At 42.9% G+C, this 11,576-nt stretch overlaps 1 protein-coding gene across 2 annotated transcripts in view; it reads right to left on the bottom strand.

Moving 5' to 3' along the window:
* Nucleotides 1–298: 298 nt before the first annotated feature.
* The window catches only part of COX10 (cytochrome c oxidase assembly factor heme A:farnesyltransferase COX10), a 95,964-nt gene continuing 84,686 nt past the window's right edge, over nt 299–11,576 (bottom strand). For both annotated transcript variants that reach the window (XM_035104664.3, XM_088661652.1), the window contains exon 7: nt 299–902. In XM_035104664.3, coding sequence (XP_034960555.1) covers nt 496–902 — 407 coding nt within the window. In that variant the 3' untranslated portion in view covers nt 299–495. The remainder of the gene's footprint in view (nt 903–11,576) is intronic.

The raw sequence follows: 11,576 nt of genomic DNA, 5'->3' as shown, positions 1-11,576 counted from the left end.
CTCCTTTCCACTTTCCATACAGAATGAGACTATACTCCTAGAACTAGGGCAGAGTGATTTTTGCATATTGTTAAGCCAATCCTCCTGTTCTGGTGTGGAACAGTGTAGATGCATATGGGTCACCTGGGGGAACTGTTGCTGGACTAGATTCAGCAGGCTTGCCATACGTCCTTAAGAATTAGATAGAGATTTGTTCTTTCATCAGTATGCTATTAAGATATAACATGCATCTTAGCATCATCTCCGTAGAGTCAAGGTAAGGATCTCACATTCAAAAATCAAATCCAAGAGTCATGTGTGTGTCCCAAATCAAATGATTTAATTTGAAAAATATCACAGAGAGTGTTCATGGACACAAAATATTCTCTCTGAATACATCAACATAAAACCTCCCTGCTTGCATGATAACTGAAATATGTACGCCATTTTGAATGGGAGCTTCTGAAGCCAATAGTTATCACAAAGGCAACATGAGTTTTTCAACATGATGCGATCTCAACTCATGGATTCCTTTTCGTTGTCCTTTCTGTGCCAAGATTTCTTGCAAGTCAGCATGAGCAAGAGGAGCATCGGCAAGTGCCACAAGCTGCAGAAAAACAACTTCCGGGAGCTGCCACGGTCGGCATCTCTGTAGAAACGGAAGCCGAGGTAGGAAATGTACAGGTTGACGGGAAGAGAAATTATGGGGAAAGTCCACGTGGTGACATCAAGGACGGGCGCCAGTGATGAAAGTCCAATTAAGGCGAGGCAATGACGCAGAGCCACCCGCCTGCACATCTCTGGGTGGGTGACAGACATCATGCAGTAGCCACCTCTGGAGTAATCTTCGCGGAGCCCCCAGCTGAGTGCATTGAAGTGAGGGAACTGCCAGGAGTAGAGAATCCCACCCAGCAGCAATGCTCCTGCAAACGAAGAGAAATCAAGGCATTAGAGTGTACGCCAGGGCCAGTGACACAGAAATCTGGATAACTGGGTTGAAGTTTCTACGTCTTCATTTCGTACACCCAGTAAATCACTTGCAGGTGCAGAAGTCTCATTAATATAATCAGCTTGCCCCAAGGCAGTAAAAGGTATACAGGATGGAGCTGTGTGGAACAGTTTACTCGACTCTCCACATAAACTCCAAATACCCTTTTCAGATGCAGGAGTTGCTAAATGTTACTCTTAAAAAAAAAAGATGCTTCTATCATTCTATCATTTTTGGAGTAAGAACATTTGCAAAAGGCTCAGAACCCAAGTATATGCTACTTCCATGCAGGGATGTTTTTTTGCATTCCTTGTCCAACCTGTTTACTTCTATTTTTATTTATTTTTTTTTTAAAAAATATCGGAAGTTTATTTACAACATAACACAAACCCCTCACCCCCCCAATACACAAATCCACTCTCATTAAACGTGAACATAACATACAGTGAACATAACGTACAGCAACATACAACCTGTTTACGTCTAGTGCATTTCCGGCAAGTCATACATACACAATTTAATCACATTTCTCATTTACAATTTTGAATTCGGCAATGTTTGTATTTTTGTTCAAACAATTATATGTTCGCAGAAAGCAAGAAACTGAGGCTTTTGGAACCAAAAACAGTGTCTGAGGGCTCATCTAGAGACAATAAAAAAAATGATTTGGGGACAGGGCTCCAGCTAGGACTGATTATGACTTCTTGATAGGGTGGCCACATGTTCTACTTTTCAGAGGACAGTTCTCTATTGGAAGATGCCCTTTTAAAGATAAAAAACCATAAAAAGGAAAGCAGGACCCCTTGCTTGACAATAGCTACCAACCTGGACAACCGGCTGAGCAGGCACACAGGTCACAGTTCTCCCCACTCAAGGTGAAATGCATTGTATTTCTATTTAAATTATTATTTTTAAATCTGCACCTCTACATATAAAATAACATTATGTAAATGTTATGCAAATCTGTGGGGTGTGTGTGTGTGGTTTTTTTTTTTTTGGTGATGCATAAATGATCACCTTACTTCTTAAGCCATCATCACCAATTCTAAGCTGTAAGTAGAAGACAATGAGCAAAATATCTACAAACTATACATATACATACATATATATATATATATATATATATATATATACATATACACACACACACACACACGCACACACACACACACACATCTTAAACACTTCTGTGAGAAAAAAACTGCTTTCCATTTGTTGTAGAAAACACTTAAGATACATTTTATCCTTCAGTTTTCCCATTTGGTTCCACCTTTTTTGATACTACACATAATATATTTTCTCATAGGCCAAACTGGCTGTGCATTAGCTGCCAGAACCCACTTCGCAAAGGTACACATATAAAACAAATACAGTGAAGAAAATTTAAAAAACTGGCTACTGTATAGTATAAGTTTATTAAAATTTGCTCAGCAGAAATCTAGAGAAGATTCCAGTCACCACCTGCATGTTATCTTGCTATATTTTGCCACAGGTTGATTAAGCAGAAATGTATGATGCCAACCCTCTAACAGCCACATAACTTAGGGCTACAGAAGGCTGCAAGTGCCTAGTGTTAAGTAACTAACTTCTAAATTCTGTATACTCCATACATCTTAGAATTCAGTATGATAGGACCTTCTGTTGACCCATGAATGCTTGGCAGAGACCAGAAACTGCAGAGTAAAAAAATCATAAGAATTGTAAGGTTGTTTCAGTTCTTTCAACATTCGGGGTCTCTGTGTTACCTATCCCTGTACACCACCTAAAAGTTAATGCAGAAGCAAGAATCAAAGGGAAAAATAGGCCCTGAGATCCACTCAATATAACTATGGGAATATTTCCTCACAACTGCAGTCTTTCAAAGACTTATGGTACGAGATCCTGCTCCACTGAAATCTAGCACAGATGCCCATTAGTATCTTCAAAAAGCTTCATTTTGTTTCACGAGGGACATCTTTAGGGCCTACACTTTAATAAAGCTTGACTGATTTTCACAGATTCAACTTCTGAAGTGATGTTGTTACAGTGGAGTTATGCCTTCTTGTAGATGAATCAAAGTCCATTTTGTTTGCAAAGGGATGGATGCTGGGAGCAACAAGAAGGCAAGATGTCCTAACGCCATTTCAGAAATAACTTCCGACTCTCACTTCTTTGTCAAAAAACCAACATTTCAGGTGAAACTCCCAGCTGCAAACCAGACAACTGATGTGCCAAACAAGGGGAGTTGTTTTATGAGGGGCCTACCTTCCCATGCAATCTTTCTAGGAGATACTGCAAAGTCAACTTGATGGCAACATGCATGGCTTCGTTTCTTGCTGTGCAGTACAGAATTAGGCTTGTTAGTGCAACCGGGTCCAGACTCTACCTTTACATTTTCAAAACCTTTGTCTGACAGGGCAATCTTGTAGCGATGCTGGGATTGATCAAAGTGCTGATACAGAAGAAGCTACTTGTGTTCCCACTCTGGGGGTACTTACTACCGGTAGCAAGTGGTGCTATTTTGCAGGCTTAGTCGGGAGGAGCCTCCCAGCAATCCTACATGGGGTATATATCTGCACCTTTTTTTAAAGAACAGAAAGGGGGATTCAGAGATCCAATAGCAACTAGAACAGCGTTGTCAGCCTCTATCTCAATGTGCTTCAGTAGCAGTGGCTCCTCTGTGCAAATTCCTTTGGATGAAGCTATAAAAAATGCACTCTAAACTAAATCTTAAGAGAATATAAATCATTTTTTATTTTTACTACACTGTGTCAGCTGCCCTGAGAAAGTGTTTCCAAATTACTTGGAAGTCAGTATGATTTCGCCAAATGGTTCTTATTCCCTACTGTGTTTAGGATTCCAGTTTAAGTGTATTTAGGTGTGCATTATGGAAAAAGACCCCTCAAGGCTGAACTACATACAGCATGATGCTACCGGTAGGTACAACACTGATAATTTGCCTGCATGCTTGTTTTTTAAAAAGTGATGTTAGGCGCAGGTGGTGATGTCTGATTTTGTCAGGATTGCAGAAGTAGGAAGCACATGTTCGGCCCTTTCATACTTAATTGCAGTACTGATGGAGAGCATCCCTTTCCCATGGCTGTGTTGGCCCTGGAAAGAAAGCTCCCATTTGGGCCAATGGGAGCTTTCTTCTTGGGACTGGTAACAGCTGGGAGACTGACAGGACTGCCGCCGAGAAGCAGTTGGGTTTCCTCTCCTGACCATGTAATGTTGGTGCCAGTGATGCATTTGGTGTCATGGCAAGTTTGGCTGTTAGTCAACTTCCTGTGGCAAACTTATGCAGCTACTTAATCTAGTACTTCTGCTATTGTTGAGTGGTGTTACTGTTTCAGGAGGATATTTTCAGCAACCCTTAAGGTTCCATAGGAGATAGTGGTAGAAGGTGCAGGATATTCATGCTTTTCTGTCTAAAGCTGTCAAGCCCAATGAAGTTCTTTTAAAACTCATGACTGTCCTAGGTCTATACAAAAAGTCTTGTAATGGTAGCATGATTTGATAAACTATGCTATCATTCACAAACTTAAGACAAAAGCCAGAAACACTTTAATGTTAAAAACTCAGCATGGAAAACCAGGCTTATAGTTGGAGCTCCAAACTGACTTGCTACCTCTTTCATTGTCTTGGTTTTTGGCTTCACAGATGTATGACAGAGATCACCAACCAGGCATGTAAAATAAACACAGAATGGTTAAAATATCAGCTCCAAAACAGATGTTGAAGTCTTATTGCATTTCCTAAAGCCATTGTTTACTGCCTTGGCAACCCAAGAATGCTGTTTTGCTTAGAGCACAATTTTGGTAATTCTTCTGCCTTGAATAATATGAAGGAATTTTAAAATCATTTCCAGATTCTGGTAGCTGACTGACACATGAGGGGGAGGTTAAGAGTGGATTGGGGGGGGGGGAAGCACCAGCTTCTTGTCTCTCCAGGAAATAAATTAAATGTTTAAGTTTATGCAAGACGTTACAGGGATTTTGAAGTCTAAGTTTAGCCATTAATGGCCTGTACTTAGAACTGTGTGTGGTTGTTTTCTTCTATCTTGGTATGGTAACAAACCAGCTACTCTGAGCTAAAAAGATGCTAAAACAAATTACTCCTCCTTGGTCCAGATGAGAGAGATTAGAGCTGGGAAACAAGAGCAAATCCAGCTGCACCCATTTGCCTTTGGATAAACATGGCTGGCGGTTATGTAGCTGTAGTTCTTCCATGTTCAACCTGGAAAATGAGATGAAGTATAACTGAACCTTATCTTTGCCTACAGAATTAGGTTTCCATCATCTGAATATGCCCGTCAGCAAAAGCTGATCCAGCAAAAACAACACACTACCTGCCCACACTGAAGCAAGGAAGATATAGCAGTGATGGATGGAGAGATTGGTTAAGACCTCCAAATTATGTGGTTAGAAAAATCCAATTTCTGCTCTACTTTTAATACTGTAAGACAGAATGCAGCAATTTGTCAAGATGTATTTTGCATAACTCAATAGGACTGAAAGTTTTGTGGTGGGAGAAAGGAAGAAATACTAGGGTACAAGAATAGATGGAAATCTAAAATATATCTGTTTCCACAACAGGACCTCCTTTCCGTTTCCTTCCTTCACCTTTGGGTGGGGGGATGCTCTGGAGCAGATATTTGGGGCATGCAGGGAGCTGCATGGGAGAGGAGAGGAAGGGGGGAAAGCAAGTTCAAATGGGTCTTACTGCCAAAAGTGACCATAAGATTGCAGTCTCAGTCTCTTTAAACAGAATCCACAACCCTTGATCAAACCAAATGGAAACAATCAAGTGAAGATTAAGCACGTTTTGAGTCCAAAGGTTCTCTCTCTCAGACACATACGGAGATCAAGTGCAGGGGCAATGATGGAAAATACCTGTTTTGTGTTATTATGTAGGGTGACTTGTGATGTTTTGTAGGCTGTGGTGCCACAAGTAAATTTCCCCCAGATGATCTAAATGTTCTTGCAGACAGGGAATGTAGTCTTTCAGGTAACCTGGCCCTGAGTTGTTAAGGGGTTTATATGTTAGTAACAAGACCTTGTACATGACTGGCTAGCTGCACAGCAGCTGTTCCTTATGCACAGGTGTAAAATTATGTGTGCATCAAGGTGTTCCACTCAACCACCTGGGCACAGCATTCTCCAACAGCCTACAGACCAGTCTTAGGGGAAGTCCACATAGAACAAATTATAGGAGTCCAATTGTAAAGTTACCAATGCATGAATCATAGTGGCCAAGTTTAAAACATGTTTTATTTGTTACCACAACCAATTGGAATGGTCAATCGGGAAACGTATGAATGAGAAAGTGAGAAACTTTATTTAAATCAACACCATGTCCAATGGGTGGGTAAGAGCACCAACATTCAGGAGGGTTCACAGGGAAGGGGTGGGTATGCGGTGAAGTGCAGAACAAGGCATAAATCTTCCGTAGAAGATGTTGACTGCATGTTACTTTGCCACCCATGCTCCTTTGTATCTCTCCTTCTCTAACATCTGCTACATCTTAGTCCTTATATAACAAGCCGTTTGCAATATGCAAAGTCTTACTTCTTCTATGGTACCCATATTTCATGTTGGTGCCTCTGAATGTAGCAGTGGCTATGACGACCAAAAACACTGTCAAAATAAAGGTTGTGAATTTGAAGCCTAGAGGTTTGACCACAATCCGGTCAAGGCAAGCCTTGGCTGTTTCCAATGACCACTATTTTGAAACTATGTCCAGGTGTAGCAAGGAAATGAGGAAGGCATTTAACAGTTATCATTTATGCAGCACCATCAATATGCATAGTTCCCTATGGAGAATTTAAAAAAATGCAGCACCCTGATCAGCTTATCATCTTAAAACTTGCTGCGGGGTGGATGGGGAGAATAGGAGAGACATAAACTGGCAGTAAGGGTGAACATGGGCAGGATATGCCTTGAGCTTCATTACAAGTGCTTAGGCTTAGTTTCAGCAGAGGAAGATCAGTACAGTGGTACCTCGCAAGACGAAATTAATTCGTTCCACGAGTCGTTTCGTGTTGCGATAATTTCATCTTGTGAAGCGCAGTTTCCCATAGGAATGCATTGAAATTTAATTAATGCGTTCCTATGGGGGAAAAAGAAGCGCCAAAAAAAAAAAAAGGCGCCGACTCACCCGCCACGGCCAGAAGTCTTCAAGGCTCTGGGGAGGGGGAAGCAGGAGGAGGGCCAGGGGTCTGGAAGGAGTCCGGAAGCCATACAGAGATGAGAGAAAGCAAGGCTGAAACCACGGGGTCTCCTCCTGCCGCAGCCTCCGCTCCTTCAGGTGCTGCAGCTGTTCCCGCCAAGGGCCGCCTGGCGAGCCCCGCTGCTGCTCCTGCCGGAGCCACGGAGGCCACCGAAGAGGACAAGGGCAGAGCCGCGGAGGCCACTGAGGAGGGCAAGGCCGGAGCTGCGGAGGCCGCCACGAGTGCCGCGCCGCCACAGGAGGCAGAAGCGGCGGCCATGGACGCTTACTAAAGGTAAGCGGTGGTGGCAGCGGCTTCCCTTCCCCTCGCGAGGCTGCTTCATCTTGCGAAGCACGGCCATAGATGGCTTCGTTTTGCGAGCCGTCCAAAAAAGTGCAAAATGCTTTCGTTTTGTGATTTTTTCGTTGCGCGAGGCGTTCGTCTTGCGGGGTACCACTGTAAGTGTCTGTATCAAAGTTCTTCAAGGAAACTGAATTTGGGGAAAGGGTCTGAAGGAAGTAACATGCAGCATCAAATAGTTTCTGGAGGCAGTTCTAGGCACTGAAGATGTGGGGGGACAGACAAAGGATGGCGGAGATGGAAGAGTGAAGATGATGGGGATGGATATGCAGTCAGAATAATCAGAGGAGGCAGAGTAATGAAGGGAAGAACAAATGTTTGTGCTAGAACTAGGAATGGAAGAGGTACAGAGGTTTAAGAAAGGGTGTCATGTGGTCTCAGTGATGACAGAGGTGAATGAGTAGGTGAGAATGTGATCGTAGGGAGTAGGTGAGAATGTGATCGTAGAGATGCAAAGACTGTAGCAGCTAAGGTGGGAGATGACTGGAAGTCCCAGCAAGGTTGCAAGACAGGAAGGGCCATATTTTTGCAAGGCACTAAGGGAAGTTCAACAACTTGCTTGCAAGAAGATATTTTAAACAATTTTTAAAAACTCAACACAACTTTTATAAAGTTAATTTCAGCTCTCTAAACCTCAAACGCTGCCTTTTCTTAAGCCAATGCAATTTTCCTGCTACTACTCTGGTGCCCCCTACTGGCTACTTCGTAACGCATATTTGGGACGTGAGGTGAACTGGAGCAGCTGTCCCATATGGGCCATTGAATATTCTTTATTTGGAAGATGAAAGCACTTGGAACTTAACACAGCTGTGTACAGTGTGTAGGTGACAATGAATTTACTGAGTGGGCTTCGACTTTGATTGCATCAGTCCCTCAGGTGTCCCAATAGCAGAATCACTATCGCTTTTGTGTCTGCAAAAGAAAGCGGGGGTGGGGGAGGCAAATAATCGACTGACTTTTGTCTTATTAAATTTAAAACAGCTGCCTACTAGCCCTGTCCATCTGCCTCCACATTTACTACATGGAGCAACGAGGCCCTCTGTCTTTGTGTGTCCTGTGCTCACAGATCAATGATGACATACCTCTGTCTTTTATACAAACTGAGTAAGAGGCTTCTTGGATCATCATTTTGAAGAGGAAGAGAAGTCTCAAGCCTCTGCTAAGGTCAATGCCATCTCACATCTCTAGGCCTCTATTTCTACAGCCAGGATAAATTGCTCCAGGCAAAAATTTGTCGTTTTCTCTGAAACTGCTCAGTTACACATTTCGCCAGCAGGCTGTTCAAAACATGATCCAGTTAATTAAGGAAAAAACAAAAAAAAATTGAAGGAAATAGGAACAAAGTTCAGTGTCACTTATTCTGAACAAAGTGAGGTCCTCTCTTTACTGCTCTCCTTCCGGGCAGACAAGGGCTATACAAATGAGGAAGGGCTCTACACAATTGTCCTTTTCCTCTCTCCTCACTGTTTTGTTGCTAAACCCATCCATCTGCCAAATGTCACTTGCTGATAAGAACTGCCCAGTTTAAAATCCCCCGGTTGTAAATAGATGTTGGCTGACATAATTAATGTCTAGCCCACAACCCAATTTGAATTACAAAGTCAAGGCAATTTGAAAATCAGCCTCTGCGTGATTACCGTTTGTACATACACAGGCAGTCTATAAATTCCATAGCCCCAGGAATTATTTAAATTTTCAGAAAATGAATGAAAATCAGGACAAGATGTCTTTCAGGAAAACAGAAGGTAAAAGTGGGGCATCTGAGATAAACTAAATAGTCTCTTGAGATAAACATTCTTGGGAGCAGTAATACCAATGGCTCCAGGCCACTGTGGGTCTCTAACGTCTGTTACATTTGCGAGGCTGTTATCTGCGCTGCCACCACCGCCTACCCAGAGTAAATCCCCTTAACTGATAAAGCACATTATGGCAGAGATCCCCGCTTGTCACTTCGAGCAAACTGGGTGGCTCAGAATTGGATGTGCTTTCATGGCACGGGGTTGCAATGTTCTGCAGTCTCCTGAGTACACTTCAGATGCTGGGAGCTAGCCACCACTCGTGAAAGGATACCAGACCCTATTGCTTTCATAAGGAAATGTGGTAATGCCAAGACTGAGTCCCAGGCTGTACAACACACAGTATGAAATTCCCCATTACAATATTTAAACTTCTTCTTTTTTAAAAAAAGGGCATATCCTCTTTTTGGCTGTATTACTAAACACAAGCCATGATCTCTTGCCAGCAAGAGAGAAGTTTGATCTGAGTCTTACTGCTTCTGTAAAAATGAGACTGCTTTGTTCTTTTGGCATTTTCCACCAGCCTCCCATTTCCTGTCATGATAATGTTCTTCCTCCTTGAAACAGGGGAAAAAAGATACTGGAGGTGGGGTTCCCTTTCGGGGAGGGAAATTCTCTGTACCCGCCTTGGCAAGTGCATGTGTTCGCCTTGTTGAGAGATGCTGGTCCCAGCCCATAAACCTGATTAAATTTAACACTTGTGCATTTTCTGCTACCACAGCTGATGATAAAATTAACTCTGAGTGTTGTCAGTTTAAAGCTGGCCAATTTTACCCAACCAATGTTCACAGAGAAAGGTTCATATTTTAATCCTGAACTGTTCCCTAGAAAAAAGTTACGGTATATGATGTGGCAAGCGCTCAAGACTGGAACTGATCAAGTAAACATACAGTCTGCTTGAGCAACGGCGGCGGCATTGGCTATATGCCCTCTCCTCCCCACCTCCCTGGAGAAGCAGGAGACAGTCTTGATAGTAAAATGAAGGAAGGATGAAGAAATGATTCACCTTGCATGACTGGCTTTAGCATAATAACCAGAAAATAACTGGACTGCTTTCTTGAGAAGAAGCTCCCCAATAAAAAGTAAAACATGCCAAGCACTATGGGCAGCCTTAAGATTTCTTTCTCCCCAGCTTTATGTTCCTTATCGCTGCTCAGTAGGGTAGGCTCTTTCCCCCTCTTTTTAACAAGGTGCAAATGTATTCCCACGCTTCTATCTAAAGCCAGGTTGCTTCAGCTAGTTAATTAGGAAACATTAATGGGTTCCAGAGATGTGGCTTACATGATGTGGAAGCAGATGGCATACTCCGCTTGTCCATACCAAAAAGCATTCCTAACATCTATAAGAAACTAAAAGGGATGCGGGTAGCACTGTGGTCTAAACCACAGAGCCTAGGGCTTGCCAATCAGAAGGTTGGCAGTTCGAATCCCCGCAACGGGATGAGCTCCCATTGTTCAGTCCCAGCTACTGCCCACCTAGCAGTTCAAAAGCACATCAAAGTGCAAGTAGATAAATAGGTATTGCTCTGGCGGGAAGGTAAGTGGCGTTTCCGTGTGCTGCTCTGGTTCGCCAGAAATGGCTTAGTCATGCTGGCCACATGACCCGGAAGCTGTCTGCAACAAACACCGGCTCCCTCGGCCAGTAAAGCGATATAAGCGCCACAACCCCAGAGTCATCCGTGACTGGACTTAATGGACAGGGGTCCCTTTACCTTTACCTATATAAGAAACTATCAACCAACTGCAGGCATGATCCTTTAATCAAAGAAATAGTTTCTGTATGGATACCTTCCCCTCCCCCTTCTGCAAATAAGCCTATGGTTGAGCGTTTTGAGTGGGAAGGGGCAGAAAAGATCCAATGCTTAGTTATTATGAGAGAACATGGGCTAAAAAGCTTCTTCTGAGATTGGCCACTATTACCTATTCCAGTGCCTTTTCCCCCTGGGGGTACTCAAGGGTATGCAGCATAGGGACCTCTCCCTCCTCCCAAATATTAAAAGTGTGGTACTTACTGTAACAACTTCATGAGCACTGCCAATTACTACTCAGAGTTATGTATATAAATAGCATGTATAATTGGCCTAGATTCAGCTAACAAGTCCCACTCGAGGAAGCCAGCGTTTGGTGCTAGTTTCTGGCACTTGGAGAGAGACAGATAGGGTTGGGCATTTTTCATATCAAGAAACAAAATAAAATTCAGATTCTGTATTAGGGAATAATCCAAACTCCATGGTCAGAGTTATCTGTGTATATTCCCAACACGGCAT

This window comes from Zootoca vivipara, chromosome 2, assembly GCF_965207765.1.
Source record: "Zootoca vivipara chromosome 2, rZooViv2.hap1.1, whole genome shotgun sequence".
NCBI lineage: Eukaryota > Metazoa > Chordata > Lepidosauria > Squamata > Lacertidae > Zootoca > Zootoca vivipara.
This window is presented reverse-complemented; position numbering and strand designations above follow the sequence as displayed.